This window comes from Vicia villosa, linkage group LG7, assembly GCF_029867415.1.
Source record: "Vicia villosa cultivar HV-30 ecotype Madison, WI linkage group LG7, Vvil1.0, whole genome shotgun sequence".
NCBI classification, from domain to species: Eukaryota; Viridiplantae; Streptophyta; class Magnoliopsida; order Fabales; family Fabaceae; genus Vicia; species Vicia villosa.
Genome location: NC_081186.1, coordinates 102,370,964 through 102,389,223, shown reverse-complemented (window position 1 = coordinate 102,389,223; position 18,260 = coordinate 102,370,964). Strand labels below are relative to the sequence as shown.

At 37.1% G+C, this 18,260-nt stretch overlaps 1 protein-coding gene across 2 annotated transcripts; it reads left to right on the top strand.

Moving 5' to 3' along the window:
- Positions 1-1,605: 1,605 nt before the first annotated feature.
- Positions 1,606-8,072, top strand: LOC131616250 (probable phospholipid-transporting ATPase 4). 2 transcript variants are annotated; one of them, XM_058887525.1, is made up of 11 exons: positions 1,606-1,880; positions 2,392-4,341; positions 4,469-4,579; positions 4,861-5,137; positions 5,224-5,312; positions 5,444-5,528; positions 5,602-5,832; positions 6,128-6,253; positions 6,564-6,662; positions 6,841-7,032; positions 7,120-8,072. In XM_058887525.1, the coding sequence occupies exons 2-11, from the start codon at positions 2,525-2,527 to the stop codon at positions 7,786-7,788; spliced, it is 3,696 nt and encodes a 1,231-aa protein (XP_058743508.1). In that variant the 5' UTR covers positions 1,606-1,880; positions 2,392-2,524; the 3' UTR covers positions 7,789-8,072. The 2 variants fall into 2 exon arrangements, with proteins under 2 accessions (XP_058743508.1, XP_058743509.1); XM_058887526.1 differs by having other exon boundaries at positions 1,607-1,880; positions 5,623-5,832.
- Positions 8,073-18,260: the final 10,188 nt, after the last annotated feature.

Genomic DNA, 18,260 nt, shown 5'->3' with positions numbered 1-18,260 from the left:
ATTAATGGGTCAGATAAGAGGTACCAACTTGGTGCTTATATGGGCCAATCTTTCTCCGAAGTAACTAAGATACATAATTATGACTAATTATTGGTATCGTATACGAGGATCCCTTCCATAAAAGTTGGTTCTTAATCAGCATTAAAGACCTAGTCAATCACATTAAATGGTATTAATTGGGCCTTCCAAAAAGAGGGGTCAAGATCGCTATAAAAGGATAAGAACCCAAGAAGAGATATCATCCACAACTTTCACTAATAAGTTTATGTATGACTCTTACTAACTTAGCATCAATAGGGTTATCAATTAGTGTACCCAGCGTGTACATTAGGCGCTCACTTTGGGGTCCGATAAAACTAACTCTGGTCACACACTTCCATTCCAACAACAGGTCGACTTTGTCTCATGATGATAAGGATTGTCGCAAATAGCAACAATCATCATCACAACAATGATCAAGTCGTCGTAGCAAAAATGTTGACTACTATGAATGGATTATGTCATTTGAATGAGACGTTGCAGGGTAACATGCAGGACCTACAGTAGCAACAAATGTAGCATACAATAAACGATCAGGAGGATCCAATAGGTCCCTAACCCTTGTCACTAGTGATCTATGACACGCAATTCCTAGATAACTTCAAGTCGCCCTCCCTGGTGATGTTTGACAACAAGACTTATTCTTAAGAGTGCATTATTTCTATTAATACGCAGATGGTCATCATTAGAGATACTAAATCCCTTAAATGCAAATAGATAGAATGCATGTTGAAGCATCTTCGTCATACCTCTCCCTCCTTCGAAGACAGTGAACCTTTGGGAGAGTGTAGTTGTCAATTCTCCCTTCATGACTGAGCACTTCAATGTTTAAGTTAATGAGAGAATGAGAAGTGATGTGAGAGTTAGAATGTATTTGAATACATGAAAATGACGTGTTTTTCTTATAATGAGAACGATTTAAACTTAAATTAGTTGATTAATTTGAGCAATTGATAATGTTTTTGAAGGTGAGATTACCTACTTCAAGAAAGATACAAGACTATATGTTTTTCACGCCTGCTACCTTTACTTTGTTACTTAACCTTTTGTCTCGAGTCTTATGAACAATGAATACTTTATACATTTTAATCACATGAATTTATACCAAAATTTCTATCAGGATTTCAAAATAATTTTTTACAGAAATATATTTTATCCATTAAAATTCTTTATTTTTCTTAATTATAGTATTTTAACTTATTGAACTTAATATTCTATTTTTCTCTCTCTTATTTATTTGATGGTTAATATAATATTAGAATTTAGAAAAATAAAGAGAATTTTAATCAAGATTATTCATTCTCAATTTTGACCTAAATGTCAATCATAGGTCCCGCCATGAATGAAGAAACAAATCAAATAAAACAAAATTACCTGTCAATTTGAATCCTCCCCCAACAACACTATCCCATCCTACCTGTCTCTCACTTCCCAAACCGCCACGTAGGACAACGTGGGCTCCATACTCTTCCTTTTCCATGTCATTACCACAAATTATAAATTACTACAAACTTAAACCAAAAAAAGCTAACATTAAACAGAAGCGAAAATAACTGCGATTTTGCTCACAACACAAAGCTAACACTAACATTTTTTTTTTAATTTCTTTTTTCATTTCGTTATCTAATTAATTAATTAACTAATTTTATTTCTCTCTCTTTCTCTTTCTGTGTTTGCATTTTGTCTCTTTCTTTGATCTACAACCTCTCAAACACGCGTAACGTTACACTGTTCGTTCTCTTCTTCATCTTCAATTCTTCATCTTCATCTTCTTCTTCTTCCTGTTTTTGTTCTGCATTGTTACGTTCATTCCTCAACCTCAACGGTGTCCCTCCCGTTTGGTGCGATTTTGTTTCCTTTCCCTCTGTTTTTTCATCTTTAATGCTTTTCAATTTGGTGGATTTGGTTACGATGAATTTTCCTTTGCATTGTTAATTTGTACGCATTTAGACGGATCATTGTTAATCTGTTTTTTTTTTAGGGATTTTGAATGAACAAAAATAGAATTAAAAGGCATTGTGCATTTGCACGAGCTGTTATAGCTTCTCGATTCGAATATGATTACAATTCTGATTATGATTATGATTATGATTGTGATTCTGATTTTATGTTTCTGGTTGTTTTTGAAATTTTATGATGTTAGGGTGTTTTAGGAATTTGAAATTTGAATGTAAGTTTGAATAGAGAGGTTCCTCCTTTTTATTTATTACAGTTTGATTTTGTTCAGCATTCATGGATGAATTGAATTTCTTGAGTTTAAGTTATTTGCTGATTTAGTAGTATGAATCAAATTATCATGGTGGTGGTTATGTGATGAAGCTAATGATTTTCTTAATTTGTATGTGTTGTTAGGTTTTAGAAGAACAAATCGGGGACGAGGGGCAGTTTGATGGTTCCCTCTAGTTGTTAGCTAGATTATTTTTGGGTTTTGTTCTTGGTGGTTATGTGTTGAATAGAATTCTACTTTGAGCTGAATTGCGGCTAAATGGCAAAAGGGAGGATAAGGGCGAGGCTTCGACGGAGCCATTTTTACACATTTGGTTGTCTTCGGCCTCCTACCACTGAAGAGGGTCCTCATCCACTTCAAGGTCCTGGGTTCTCGCGAACGGTGCACTGCAACCAGCCTTACCTCCATGAGAAGAGACCTTTTTATTACTGCAAGAATGATATTTCCACGACCAAATATAATGTGCTTACATTTTTTCCTAAGGCACTTTTTGAACAGTTTCGTAGAGTTGCTAATATTTACTTTCTTTTGGCTGCGTGCCTCTCAACCTCTTCTATTTCACCTTTTAGTGCACTGAGTATGATTGCCCCTTTGGCATTTGTTGTTGGGCTTAGTATGGCAAAGGAAGCATTGGAAGATTCGCGGAGGTTCGTTCAGGATGTTAAAGTTAACCGCCGGAAAGTTAATCACCATAAAGGCGATGGTGTTTTTGGACACAGGTCATGGCAGAATATTATGGTTGGGGATGTAGTAAAAGTAGAAAAGGATAAGTTTTTTCCAGCTGATATGCTTCTCTTGTCATCAAGTTATGAGGATGGGATATGCTATGTGGAGACAATGAATTTAGATGGTGAGACCAACTTGAAGGTAAAAAGATCTTTGGAGTCTACCTTGGCCCTGGATACTGATGCGACTTTTAAGGATTTCTCTGGAACAATAAGATGTGAAGACCCAAACCCCAACCTTTACACTTTTGTTGGAAACTTAGAGTATGAACGCCAGGTTTATCCTCTCGATCCTAGTCAAATTCTCCTCCGAGATTCTAAGCTCAGGAACACAGAATACATCTATGGAGTGGTCATTTTCACTGGTCATGACAGTAAAGTCATGCAGAATTCCACAAGATCCCCTTCAAAAAGGAGCACAGTAGAAAAGAAGATGGATTATATCATATACACTCTCTTCACTGTCCTTATCTTTATATCTGTCATTAGTACCATAGGATTTATTGTCAAGACTGAATTCCAAATCACAAAGTGGTGGTACTTACGCCCTGACAATATTGAATCTCAGTATGATCCCCGGCAAGTTGGGGTGGCTGGGTTGAGTCATTTGATTACTGCTCTGATTCTCTATGGATATTTGATACCCATCTCACTTTATGTTTCAATTGAGGTTGTGAAGGTTTTACAGGCAACCTTCATTAACCAGGACATTCAAATGTATGATGAAGAAACCGGAACTCCAGCTGACGCACGGACTTCAAATTTGAATGAAGAGTTGGGTCAGGTGGATACAATTCTCTCCGATAAAACTGGAACGTTGACGTGCAATCAGATGGACTTTTTGAAATGCTCTATTGCTGGTGCTCCATATGGTGCATGTTCTAGTGAAGTTGAGCTTGCTGCAGCAAAGCAGATAGCTTCTGATCTTGAGGAGGATTCAGATCTCTCCAATTTCCCGATGCCTAATAAGAAACGGCATGTCTCATGGGAGAATCTTGGAAAAGCCGACGAAATTGAACTAGAGACTGTTGTTACTTCCAAAGGTGACGAGGATGAAAGGCAAACCATAAAGGGATTTGGTTTTGAAGACGATCGTCTCATGAATGGTAATTGGTTGCAAGAGCCCAATCCCGATGACATTTTATTATTTTTCCGAATACTTGCTGTTTGCCATACAGCCATTCCTGAGCTGAATGAGGAGACAGGTGGTTTTACATATGAAGCCGAGTCTCCAGATGAAGGGGCTTTTCTCGTAGCAGCAAGAGAATTTGGCTTTGAGTTTTTTAGGAGGACTCAGTCAAGTATTTTCACACATGAAAGAATATCTACTTCAGGAGAAGTGATTGAAAGGTAAGAATTCATGAAAACTCTTATGTTTATCTATTTCTTCTGCTTTGTTTGCACTCCCACCCCCAGGATTCCAAAAAAAAATGTTTTTGTCTTTATTCATGCCTATTCATATGTAATTTCATTTCAGGGAGTACAAACTCTTGAATCTACTAGATTTCACAAGTAAAAGAAAGCGTATGTCAGTGATTGTCCGTGATGAGGAGGGCCAACTTTTTCTTCTATGCAAGGGGGCTGACAGGTTAGCTTACAAATTCTATTATTCTTGCCTGTATTATTCACTTCTGGTAGCTGAATGTATAGTGTCGATTATCAATAGGATCTTCTCATAATACATTAGAGTAATTGAAATTGAAATTTCGTTCATGTTTCTCAACCTAAAGCAAATAGAAAATTTAATAACAACAACCTTCTGCTTCCATAGAAGAATCTTGCAGAAAATACATGTGTTACTCTCATAAAGAGCCCTTCAACATCTCTCTTTAACCTTGGCTTCCGTTCCTTTCTTGCTTGGTTATGCAGTATCATATTTGATCGTTTGTCCAAGAATGGAAAAATGTATTTGGAGGCTACTACCAAACATTTAAATGATTATGGAGAAGCAGGTTTGCGAACACTGGCTCTGGCCTATAGAAGGCTTGAAGAGAAAGAGTACTCGGATTGGAACAATGAGTTTCAGAAAGCTAAATCAGCTGTTGGGGCTGATAGAGAGGCAATGCTTGAGCAGGTATCAGAGGTTATGGAAAAAGACTTGATTCTTGTTGGGGCTACTGCCATAGAAGACAAATTGCAGAAAGGGGTAGGATTTGCCATTCTTCATATATATTAAATATTGTTTTCCCTACTTCAAATCTTCAACCAAATTCAACTTTTTATTCTCCTTAGGTTCCTGAGTGCATTGATAAACTTGCTCAAGCTGGTCTCAAGCTTTGGGTATTGACGGGAGATAAGATGGAAACTGCAATTAACATTGGGTCTGTCAACCACAAATTATCTAACCTCGTACACTATTTCATCTATATTTGAAGAAGCTACGGTTGAATTAATTTACAGAAATGTGCCTCCCATAACAAAGTATGATGAAGTTGTTTGTTCTGTGGTACAGATTTTCCTGCAGTTTGCTTCGACAGGGCATGAAGCAGATCTGTATAACTACAAATCCAGACTCAGCACCCAATGATGTCAAACAGGTACCCTTTTTCACTGAGAAAGCATAGCAGAGTTTTCTTTACGGGCTCGTGTTTTATCTGATGTTGGGCCTAGTTCTTTTGCTTAACACCGCAGGCCATCAAGGACAACATATTGAATCAAATCACCAATGCTACACAAATGATAAAGCTGGAGAAGGATCCTCATGCAGCATTTGCTTTAATTATTGATGGAAAAACACTGACATATGCTTTAGAAGATGACGTGAAGCACCAGTTTTTGGGACTGGCAGTTGATTGTGCATCTGTTATCTGTTGTCGGGTGTCTCCCAAGCAAAAGGCAATGGTAGGATCTTTTTTCTGTTTTCTGTTGTGATTCTCAGACTAACTTCTAGTGTTTGATACTGCATATGACTAGTTGATTATTGGAGTTATATGTATGCATGATTGCTCACATGGATCAATGTTATATAGGAAAACTTAGGTCTGTTTAAATTCCGATAGATCTGTTAGTTCAGCTGTGTGAAGTCATTGTCACACTTATGTTGATTGCATTTTATCTAACGGTCACTATGTCAACTCTGAGATATAAAGTTATGTGCATTATAGAATGTCCTGATTTCTTAATCTTCTGATGCCAGGTCACAAGGTTGGTAAAAGAAGGAACTGGGAAGACCACACTCGCAATCGGAGATGGTGCCAATGATGTTGGCATGATACAAGAAGCAGATATTGGTGTTGGAATCAGTGGGGTTGAAGGTATGCAGGTCAGTGGCATACATGACTGTCTCTTTAAGAATTACCGTCTCACAACTATCACTGCATATGACCTGTTGATTCTAGTCTTTAATTTTGCAAGTTGGAAATGCTTACATGTAACTGAATTCTTTTTGCTTAATTCTTTTTGTCATTATAGTCCGAATATTATATAGTTGTATCTGAATTCTGATTAGATTGAATTGCTAAATTTTATTGTATGTGGAAAATGATTTGTGAATTTTTTGATGTTCAATCATTGTGACACACTCCTCAATTGTCTTTTTAAGTTGGGGTCTCAAGCATGCAATTTCCTTTCAGGCAGTGATGGCTAGTGACTTCTCGATTGCACAATTTCGATTTTTGGAGCGGCTTATAGTTGTCCATGGACACTGGTGTTACAAGAGAATTGCACAGATGGTAATTAATTAATTTTGATTATCATTCTCAAAAGTTGGATGTCTTGCCTTCAATGCCTTGTGTGCTGTGTATCCTTTGCACAGATAGAGAAGCACTTAATTTTATTAGCATGTTGTATTTGTCTATTATGAATCGATTCCTTGGTTTCTCTTCTGAATCAATATGTTATGCCTTGCAGATATGTTATTTCTTCTACAAGAATATAGCATTTGGCCTCACCATATTCTTTTTTGAGGCATTTACCGGCTTCTCTGGCCAATCCGTTTATGAAGACTGGTACATGATATTGTTCAATGTTGTTCTGACATCATTACCTGTCATTTCACTTGGTGTTTTTGAACAAGATGTTTCATCAGAAGTTTGTTTACAGGTTTGATCTCTTGCAATGTCTTCAACATATTTCATCCCGTACAAAAAATTTCAACCTACTAACTTACTAAGCTGTTGTGCTTTGCAGTTTCCAGCATTGTACCAACAAGGACCAAAAAATTTGTTCTTTGATTGGTATAGAATATTGGGATGGATGGCCAACGGTGTATATTCCTCCCTCATCATCTTCTTCCTCACTGTCAGCATATTCTACGATCGCGCATTCCGTATTGATGGCCAGACTGCCGACATGGGTGCTGTTGGAACCACAATGTTCACTGGCATCGTTTGGGCCGTCAACTGCCAAATTGCTCTCACAATGAGTCATTTTACATGGATTCAACATCTGTTTGTATGGGGTAGCATAACCACTTGGTACATTTTCCTTGCAATATACGGCACACTTTCTCCTGACTATTCTAAGAGTGCTCACCAGTTACTGGCTGAAGCTCTTGGACCTGCGCCAATTTATTGGTCAACAACACTTTTAGTTACAGTTACATGTATTCTTCCTTATCTTGTCCACATATCTTACCAAAGATGTTTTAACCCCATGGATCACCACATTATCCAAGAAATCAAACACTACAAGAAAGACATTGAGGATCAACACATGTGGACGAGGGAGAGTTCCAAAGCCAGACAAGAAACCAAGATTGGGTTCACAGCAAGAGTGGAAGCAAAGATCAGGCAATTGAAGGGAAAGTTGCAGAAAAAACAATCTTTCTTGACTGCTATGTCCCCATTACGTACATAACAATTAACACAGTTTTGAGTTTTTTTTTTTTTAAAGCTTTGAAGGGATATTTTTTTGTTTACAATTTTGCCCCTTTTCAAATTCTTTGTCGGCTTATATTGTTATATTAAAAACGGGGTAAATTAAAGTGGTGAATTAAAGTCTCATTCACTACAGAAAAGCATGTAAGCTGTTGTATGTATCATATTTACAGAGAAGAGTGTCAATGTTTCTCATGCCAAAATTATGTATGGTTCAAATGACATTGAAAAAATAATATATGTGGCTTGTTTTTAGGGGATTCAGAGACTGTATTGAGAGACGAAATATTTGGTAGCAGTAGGTGAAAAAATCTATAATACACATTAAGTAAATTTTATCCCACTAAGAGACTATATTGAGAGACGAAATATTTGGTAGCAGTAGGTGAAAAAATCTATAATACACATTAAGTAAGTTTTATCCCTATAAGTATGGTTGGTTACATGACTCCTATTTTGACGTAATGTTTTATTTAAATAGTTAATCTCGATATTTTTCTTCAAAACTTCTTTTATAGTCTTTCTAGGTCTTCCTCTTCTTTTAGTTGTTTGACTTCTTTTCATCTAATCTAGTCTCCTTACCACCGAATTTACAGGTCTTTTCTCTACATGGACAAACCATATAAGTCTATTTTCCAACATCTTCTCTACTATAAGCATTATACAACACACTCTAATATTTTCATCTCTGTCACACTTACTTTAATCTCGTGCTGATTATTAACTCCCAAACATTATGTTTCATAAAACATCTCTGGTCTCACCGTAGTTTGGTAAAATTTTCCTTTAGTTTGAGTGGTACTTTTACGTCACATATAACACCTGAAGCTCTTCTCCATTTCAGCCACCCAACTTGAATTCGATGGTTTATTCCCCCTTCTATTTCTCCATCTTTTTGTTTTACAGGCTTAAGATATTTAAATTGTGTGATTTGAAGGATGATATGGTCTCCAACTTTCACTTATAGGTTAAAAACGTTTTTTCTTTTGTTGAACTTACATTCCATATACTTTGTCTTACGTTTGCTTAGGCGAAAATCATGTGTTTCGAAATACCGTCTCCAAGTCTCCAACCTCTCATTTAAATCCTCCTTTGAATCTTCAAGTAGGACTATATCATCTACAAAAAAACATGCATCTCAGTGCTAACTCTTGGATGGGCTCCGTGAGTATATCCAATATTAAGGTAAAAAGGTAAGTATTAAGGTTGAACCTTGATGCATACCTATTGCAATGGGGAAATCGTCTGTCTCTCCACCTTGTGTCTACACACTACTCAATACCCCTTGATACTTATCTTGGATAGCTTGAATATATGAAATCCTAATCCTTTTTTCTCTCTAGGGTTTTCCACAAAATCTCTCCAGGCACTCTATTATATGTCTTCTCCAAGTTAATAAAAACCAAGTTTGGTTCTTATTTGTCTTTATGATACTACTTTACTTCATCATTCGTTGTAGTAGAAAGATCGATTCCATGATTGACTTACCAGACATAAAACTAAATTGATTATTAATGACTAGAGTCTCTTTTCTTAATCTTCGTTCAATCACTTTGTCTCATAACTTCATGCTATGACTCACTACTATGAAAAAGGCATTTAACAACGGTTGGAACATATATATAAACACGCCGATCCTGACGTTGTTATGTAGAGTGTTGTTGTAAATGTGTTACATACAATCACGGTTCCGGGACCGTTGTAGTATACTAGAGAGCGTGCGCGATATCACAACGGTTAGTTAACTCAACAGTTGTGAAAATCCTAAAGGTCCTAGTTTCCATTCTCGGCAATGACATTTTTTAATTTATATTATTCTGGTCATCATTCAATATATAACCACGGTTAGTTTTTATAACAATTGTCAAAATATCTGTTGTTTTTAAAAAATATATTCTCTTCTTTTAAAATTTTCCCCATATTTTAACTTGTATATGTTTTAAGCATATCAGAGAATTAAAAGCAACTTGTATTACACCCATTTGTGAATAGAATATCAAAACCTGTATTACATCAATGACACAATTCTATTAGGAACCAAACAATCTTCAATGCACACATCATTACACCAAATTATGCATAAGAAGGAGTGGAAGGAATATCAAGGAAGGGAAAAAGAAATTTGAAAAAACAAAGAGATGTAATTATTCAACAGCTCGAGGTAGCTAGTCATCGAGAAGATCATTCCAACTTTCAAAAGAAGAAAACATTGAGAATTAAATAAGCAATAATTAGAATGAAACTTTTAGGGATGGGAATAGGTCATCCCGGTCCACATAGGCCTATAGCCTACCTATTTAAGGCCAGGACAGACCTACTTGATAAAAAGGTCAGGCTTAGGCTTTTTTAAAAGCCTATTTAATTAAATAGGTCAGGCTTAGGCTATTCAATAGGTTGACCTATATTTGCACATATTTTAAAAATAGTCTAAATAGGTTGGCATATATATATATATATATATATATATATATATATATATATGCATATATATTAGAAAAAAGGCTAAATAGATTGGTCTATATATGCATATATATTAGAAAAATGCTAAATAGGTCGGCCTAAATATTCATAGATAGGCCGACCTATAAGGCTTCTTAAGTAATATGATTTAATTGAAAATCTTAATGAGAAAAAGGCTTTTAAATAGGCTTTCAGGCCAGACCACACTTTTAAAAAGATCAGGTCAGGCTAAAAAAAAGAGTCTATAGTAGGCCATACACCAGACTCAGGCCTTGTAAGTTTATCGTGGGTCAGACTCAAGCCTTCTAAAGCCTAGCCTATTTCGACCCTTAGAAACTTGACATGTGTGAAATCTTTTGGTTTTTAGACTTTCAAAGATCATAGAAGAGGAAGAATCAGAAGAACTAAGCGAAAAACCTCTTTGAGCCAAAACACAAAAAGAACTTCATCCAAAGAAGTCAGAGAAGATGAAGAATCAAAATGAGTACTCCGATGAAACTTTCAAAAATGCTAAGAGAACAAAAGCTGATGTGGCTGTAGAGGTCCAAGTCGTTGAAAATGGCCATGCTACCGAACCTTTGAGACCCAGGAGAGCTCTCAAGAAGAGGAGATCAAGAAGAAGAAGAGTGAAAAAGTCACTCACCATCGATTATGATGATGATGATGAAGCATATTATATTTGGCCTAACTTTCTCTCAGCCAAAGGATTTAGATATGATTAATAAAAAATGACATTTTTGTAAGTTTATTTAATGAAAGTTTTATTCTATAGTTTCTTATTTGTCAGCTTAAGGTTACATCTAACCTATGACTTTCTTATATGATTAAGGTTTCTTATATGATTAATCTATGATTTTATGGAATTCAAGAACTCCTTTCTCATACACACTAATCTATCAACTTTCATCATATGCTACTAAATTTAAATAAAATCAAAACACAATTGCAACAAAATGAAAATAAAGGAAATGCTTCATACATAAAATCTAAAACATACACAATATAGATTCATAAAGAACATAAACATTCTCAATACCTTGTTCTCTTGACATGTCTTATCTCTTGGTGTCTATTGCCATTTACTTCCTTTAAAAACACCAAAACCTAAAACAATCCAATAATGGGTTTGTAGCTGCATAAAGTTATTGTCACAAAATTTGAATAAGAAATGAACATAGCGTAGAACAACCCAATACACTTCATAATGTCATTATGTTATTATATTAAAAAAGAAACCCTAGTGAAGAACTTTCATAAAGCAGTACGATTATCACAACGAGAGAGAATAAGAAATAAATAACAAACACATAATGATAATGTACCATAAGCCGAAGAGGATAAATATTTTGCTATCGCCGTTGTCTTGTTTGCTAGGGCACCCTTGTGTGTTATAAATGAAACAAATTGTCTATTATGTTTTTATTAAGTGAAAAGTATTTCACAACGGTTGCAAGAAACAATTATAGTGAAAGCTTAAGGTAAAAAGGAAAAGGCTCACCTTTACGTTAAAGGAATAACTATTTAAGAGCGCTGATGTTCGAATTCATGAAAGTTTCATTGTATCACCATGGCTGTTTAAAGGACATCCAACTGTGTTTCTCATTAGCACTTTGTCGTTGAAGATGAAAAACCCATAAAATAAGTGCAAGGTAACACCGATATCGAGATGCTGGAAAACAAGCTCGAAGGCCCGAAGAAAGGCAAGCGCGTTGGGGTGGAGTTGAGAGGGTGCTAACTGCAACCTTTTAAAGACCCCATCAGCATGTCGGTAAACGACAGTCGAATTCCCGCCTCCCGGAATGTGAACTCGTACATCGGAAAACGGCCTCCTAGATATGACGAACATATTCTCTGGTAAGGCTTCGGAAGCACGACTTTCCACGACCTCTCGCTCTCGGTCTTCCCGTCCATGTCTTTGCCACATTGTAAGCATCCCTAGAATTATGAATGAACTGCGAGGCAATATCTAGGGGCTCCAGTGTTAGAACAAGATTTGTTCTTATCAATTATCTTAGTTTTGATGATAACAATAATATGAATTTTGCTTAAGATAATATGGTACTCTAATCCAATGCAATTTCCCTTTCAGGAAATATATAAAGAGTACGCATAATTCAGCGCTCAGAAGTTGTGTCTCAAATGGTTCAGCATGCAACATCAGAACATGGTTTGGCAAGACATCAGAAGATGGTCGAAGCAGAATCAGAACATGGGTCTATGGAAGCATCAGAAGAACATGAGATCAGAAGCACTGAAGATCAGAAGATGGTATCACGCTCAGAAGCACTTCAAGGTCAGAAGATCAGAAGATGCTATGCACCAAGCTGTTTGACTCTGATGATATTCAAACGTCGTATTCACAAACATCAGATCAGAAGGAAGTACACGTGGCAGACTACGCTGACTGACAAAAGGAACGTTAAAAGCTACTAAAGGCTACGTCAGTAGACACAGCGTGAACAAGGCTCGAGGTAGTTGACAAAAGCGTATAACATTAAATGCGATGCTGTACGGAACACGCAAAGCATTAAATGCATTCAACGGTCATCTTCTCAACGCCTATAAATATGAAGTTCTGATGAGAAGCAAGGTTAACGATTCTGCACCAAAACAACTTATATCAAACTTGCTGAAACGCTGTTCAAATCAAATCTCAGAATCTTCATCTTCATCAACTCACTACATTGCTGTTGTAATATTTTAGTGAGATTAAGCTTAAACGATTAAGAGAAATATCACAGTTGTGATTATCGCTTTTAAGAAGCATTTGTAAACTCTTGAATAGATTACATTAAGTTGTAAGGAACTAGAGTGATCGTGTGATCAGTATACTCTAGGAAGTCTTGGCAGTTGGCTGAGCAGTTTGTAACTAGAGTGATCAGGTTGATCAGAATACTCTAGGGAAGTCTTAGGAGTGAACTAAGCCTAGAGTGATCGTGTTGATCAGTAGACTCTAGAAAAGTCTTAGAGGGTATCTAAGCAGTGTTCCTGGAGTGATCAAGTTGTGATCTGTAGACTCTGGAAGACTTAGTCGTGGACTAAGTGGAAAACCATTGTAATCCGTGCGATTAGTGGATTAAATCCTCAGTTGAGGTAAATCATCTCTGCGGGGGTGGACTGGAGTAGCTTCGTTAACAGCGAACCAGGATAAAAATAATTGTGCAATTTATTTTTATCGTCCAAGATTTAAAGTCACACTTATTCAATCCCCCCCCCTTCTAAGTGTTTTTCTATCCTTCAATTGGCATCAGAGCGCCGGTTCTAAGGTGCAAGCACTTAACCGTGTTTAGAAAAGATTCAGGAAGAGAAAAACGCTTCAGTAAAAGATGGTTGATGAAAGTGAAAAGACTACATCTACATCTGGCTCTGCTGAGCAATACAACGGTAACAATGGTTATACTAGACCGCCGGTATTTGATGGTGAAAACTTTGAATACTGGAAAGATAAACTGGAAAGTTACTTTCTGGGTCTAGATGGTGATCTATGGGATCTTCTGATGGATGGTTACAAACATCCTGTAAATGCCAGAGGCGTAAAGCTGACAAGGCAAGAAATGGATGATGATCAGAAAAAGCTTTTCAGGAATCATCATAAGTGCAGAACTGTTTTGCTGAATGCTATTTCTCATGCTGAGTATGAGAAGATATCTAACAGGGAAACAGCCTATGACATATATGAGTCCTTGAAAATGACTCATGAAGGAAATGCTCAAGTCAAGGAGACTAAAGCTCTAGCCTTAATCCAGAAGTATGAAGCCTTCAAGATGGAGGATGATGAAGACATTGAAAAGATGTTTTCGAGATTTCAAACTCTGACTGCTGGATTGAGAGTTCTTGACAAAGGATACACCAAGGCTGATCATGTAAAGAAGATCATCAGAAGCTTACCCAGAAGATGGGGTCCTATGGTGACTGCATTCAAGATTGCAAAGAATCTGAATGAAGTTTCTGTGGAAGAGCTTATCAGCGCCTTGAGAAGTCATGAAATAGAGCTGGACGCAAATGAACCTCAAAAGAAAGGTAAGTCTATTGCATTAAAATCAAATATCAAGAAATGCACTAACGCTTTTCAGGCCAAAGAAGAAGATCCTGAAGAATCAGAATCTGAAGAAGAAGATGAACTGTCCATGATCTCCAGAAGGCTAAATCAACTCTGGAAGACCAAGCAAAGGAAGTTCAGAGGCTTCAGAAGTTCAAGGAAATTTGAACGTGGAGAATCTTCTGATGAAAGAAGATTTGACAAGAAGAAGGTCATGTGCTATGAATGCAATGAGCCTGGACACTACAAGAATGAATGTCCAAATCTTCAGAAGGAAAGTCCCAAGAAGAAGTTTCATAAGAAGAAAGGTCTTATGGCAACCTGGGATGAGTCAGAAGATGATTCAGAAGATGAGCAGGCCAACTGTGCGTTGATGGCGACAGAAGATGACGGATCAGAATCTACATCAGAATCAGATTCTGAAGAGGTATTTTCTGAACTTACTAGAGATGAGTTAGTTTCCGGTCTAACTGAACTTCTGGAACTCAAGTCTCAGATTAGTCTCAAATACAAAAAGCTGAAAAAGCAATTTGAATTTGAAACAAAGAAGCTTGAGTTGGAGAATTCTGAATTAAAAGAAAAACTTTTAAAATTATCCAATAATGTTGGATCTCCTTCTGATTCAGAAAAATCCACTCCTAGTCTAAACCATATTCTGAAAGAATATGATTTAAGTTTCAGGAAGTTCCTATCTAGAAGTATTGGCAGAAGTCAGCTAGCTTCTATGATATATGCTGTGTCTGGAAACAAAAGAGTCGGCATTGGTTATGAGGGTGAAACCCCATACAAACTTGAACCTGTTGATGAAATGAAACTCACATACATGCCATTGTATGATCAGTTCAAGTATGGCCACTCTCATGATATTAGGCACACTTCACATGCACAAAGTTTTCACATAACACACACCAAGAAGCATGTGACACAACCTAGGAAATATCATGAAACTCATATTAAAAATTATCATGCTGTTCCTCCTATTGCTTATAATGTAAAACCCAAGTTCAATCAGAACTTGAGAAAATCTAACAAGAAAGGACCCAAGAAAATGTGGGTACCTAAGGATAAGATTATTCCTATTGCAGATATCCTTGGCTGCAAGAAGGACAAAGCACAACATGTCATGGTACCTGGACTCTGGATGCTCGCGACACATGACAGGAAGAAGGTCTATGTTCCAAGACCTGGTGCTTAAGTCTGGAGGAGAAGTCAAGTTCGGAGGAGATCAGAAGGGCAAGATAATTGGCTCTGGAACTATAAAGTCTGGTAACTCTCCTTCCATCTCTAATGTTCTTCTTGTAGAAGGATTAACACATAACCTCTTATCTATCAGTCAATTAAGTGACAATGGTTATGATATAATCTTCAATCAAGAGTCCTGCAAGGCTGTAAATCAGAAGGATGGCTCAATCCTATTTACAGGCAAGAGGAAGAACAACATTTATAAGACAGATCTGCAAGATCTTATGAGTCAGAAGGTGACTTGTCTTATGTCTGTTTCTGAAGAGCAGTGGGTCTGGCACAGAAGATTAGGTCATGCTAGTTTGAGAAAGATTTCTCAGATTAACAAACTGAATCTGGTCAGAGGACTCCCTAATCTGAAATTCAAATCAGATGCTCTTTGTGAAGCATGTCAGAAGGGCAAGTTCTCCAAACCTGCATTCAAGTCCAAGAATGTTGTTTCTACCTCAAGGCCATTAGAACTCTTGCACATTGATCTGTTTGGACCAGTCAAAACAGCATCTGTCAGAGGAAAGAAATATGGATTAGTCATCGTAGATGATTATAGCCGCTGGACATGGGTAAAATTCTTGAAACACAAGGATGAGACTCATTCAGTGTTCTTTGATTTCTGCATTCAGATTCAATCTGAAAAAGGGTGTAAAATCATAAAGGTCAGAAGTGATCATGGTGGTGAATTTGAGAACAAATCCTTTGAAGAATTCTTCAAAGAAAATGGTATTGCCCATGATTTCTCTTGTCCTAGAACTCCACAGCAAAATGGGGTTGTAGAACGAAAGAATAGGACTCTGCAAGAAATGGCCAGAACCATGATCAATGAAACCAATATGGCTAAGCATTTCTGGGCAGAAGCAATAAACACTGCATGCTATATTCAGAATAGAATCTCTATCAGACCTATTCTAAATAAGACTCCCTATGAATTGTGGAAGAATAGAAAGCCCAACATTTCATATTTCCATCCTTTTGGATGTGTATGCTTTATTCTGAACACTAAAGATCATCTTGGTAAGTTTGATTCCAAAGCTCAAAAATGTTTTCTTCTTGGATATTCTGAACGCTCAAAAGGCTACAGAGTATACAATACTGAAACATTGGTTGTAGAAGAATCAATCAATATCAGGTTTGATGATAAGCTTGGTTCTGAAAAACCAAAGCAGTTTGATAATTTTGCAGATTGTGATATTGACATATCAGAAGTTGTTGAGCCAAGAAGCAACGCATCAGAAGCAGAGCTTCTCAGAAGCAAGGAATCTGAAGATCAAGTATCAGCTTCTCTGGACAATCTAAGCATATCTGAAGAACCATCTGTCAGAAGATCATCCAGACTCATCTCTGGTCATTCAGAAGATGTCATTCTTGGAAAGAAGGATGATCCAATCAGAACAAGAGCATTCCTTAAGAACAATGCAGACTGTCAATTAGGTCTTGTATCTTTGATCGAGCCAACTTCTGTTGATCATGCTCTAGAAGATCCAGACTGGATAATTGCTATGCAAGAAGAACTGAATCAGTTTACAAGGAATGATGTTTGGGATCTTGTTCCTAGACCAGATGGATTCAATATAATTGGCACAAATTGAGTCTTCAGAAACAAGCTCAGAATGAGGAGATGAGAAATTCTTACGTATGAGTATCCTGTGATATGGAATTTTTTTTAAGAAGTTCTGATAGAAATCAATTAGAAATTGTGATTCAGTTATTACTAACGTTTCAGTGTCTAAGTTGTTTCAGAATCTCTATAAAAGCAAAACAGCTGTAACTGGCTATCCAGATGGTAAACACGTGTTCACTATTCCTGGACAAGCGTGCGTGCAGTTGAGGGGACGTCTACTTAGGTAACTGTGCAAATCACGTCTTTTGTCATTATTATCTCTCCTCATGTCACGTAACATTAAATGCTTTTCATCATTTACTCTCCTTCAGTTTTCTCTTTTATACTCTTCAAACGTTTCTTTTCCCTCTCATATTTCTCTCTCTCTGCATTCGGTTTCTTTTTCATCTCTCTCTCTTTTCATATCATAAACCCTAGCAGTCTCCAATATCTGAAAATTCATCATGAATCCATCGTCAAGCTCTGGGAATCAAGACAATGATAGGAAACAAAAGAGAAAGGCATCTGCTGAACCAGAAACCAAACCTAAAAGAGTTAGGATCTCCTATGACCCTCTCAAAGTGTATCAACCCCTTGACGGTTCCCCTCAATCAACCTTCTCTTCAAAGACCTCCACCACCTCTTCCTCCTCATTCATCCTCTCAGAACCACCTTCTTCACCATCTGATATCTCCTCTCCTTTAACCCTTCCATCAGATATTTCTTCATCCCTCTCATACCCTTTTCCCACCAGAACACCTAATCCCTATAGTGTTGTTCTTCCCGACTCAAGGTTCACTGTCAACCCTCCAACCCCTACCACTCAAACATATCTGGAGTTTTTACATGCTGATGTAAATGGCTGGTTGGAGATTCTAGGTGCTGCTCACCTTAATCATCTGGATGAGTATGCTACAAACAACCTCTGGAATACCTTTCGTCAGGATTTTCTGGATAAGGCTACAGACACTCAGAGAAGGATTATGTCTGAAGCTCCCGGTGTTCGTGGTCTCCGGTTGGAAGTTGGTGAGAGCAGCCACCACTGTCTCATCAAGAACAGAAGCGTTCTTGAAGAGAAGATACCTGCAGATGAGTTGGAAGAAGAAAATCTCTGCAG

Bases quoted from the DNA above. Each gene is read 5' to 3' on its own strand.
- LOC131616250 (XM_058887525.1), top strand. From the start codon at position 2,525: ATGGCAAAAGGGAGGATAAGGGCGAGGCTTCGACGGAGCCATTTTTAC. The intron at 4,342-4,468 runs GTAAGAATTCAT...ATTTCATTTCAG, and splicing joins TCAGGAGAAGTGATTGAAAG to GGAGTACAAACTCTTGAATC. The intron at 7,033-7,119 runs GTTTGATCTCTT...TGTGCTTTGCAG, and splicing joins CATCAGAAGTTTGTTTACAG to TTTCCAGCATTGTACCAACA.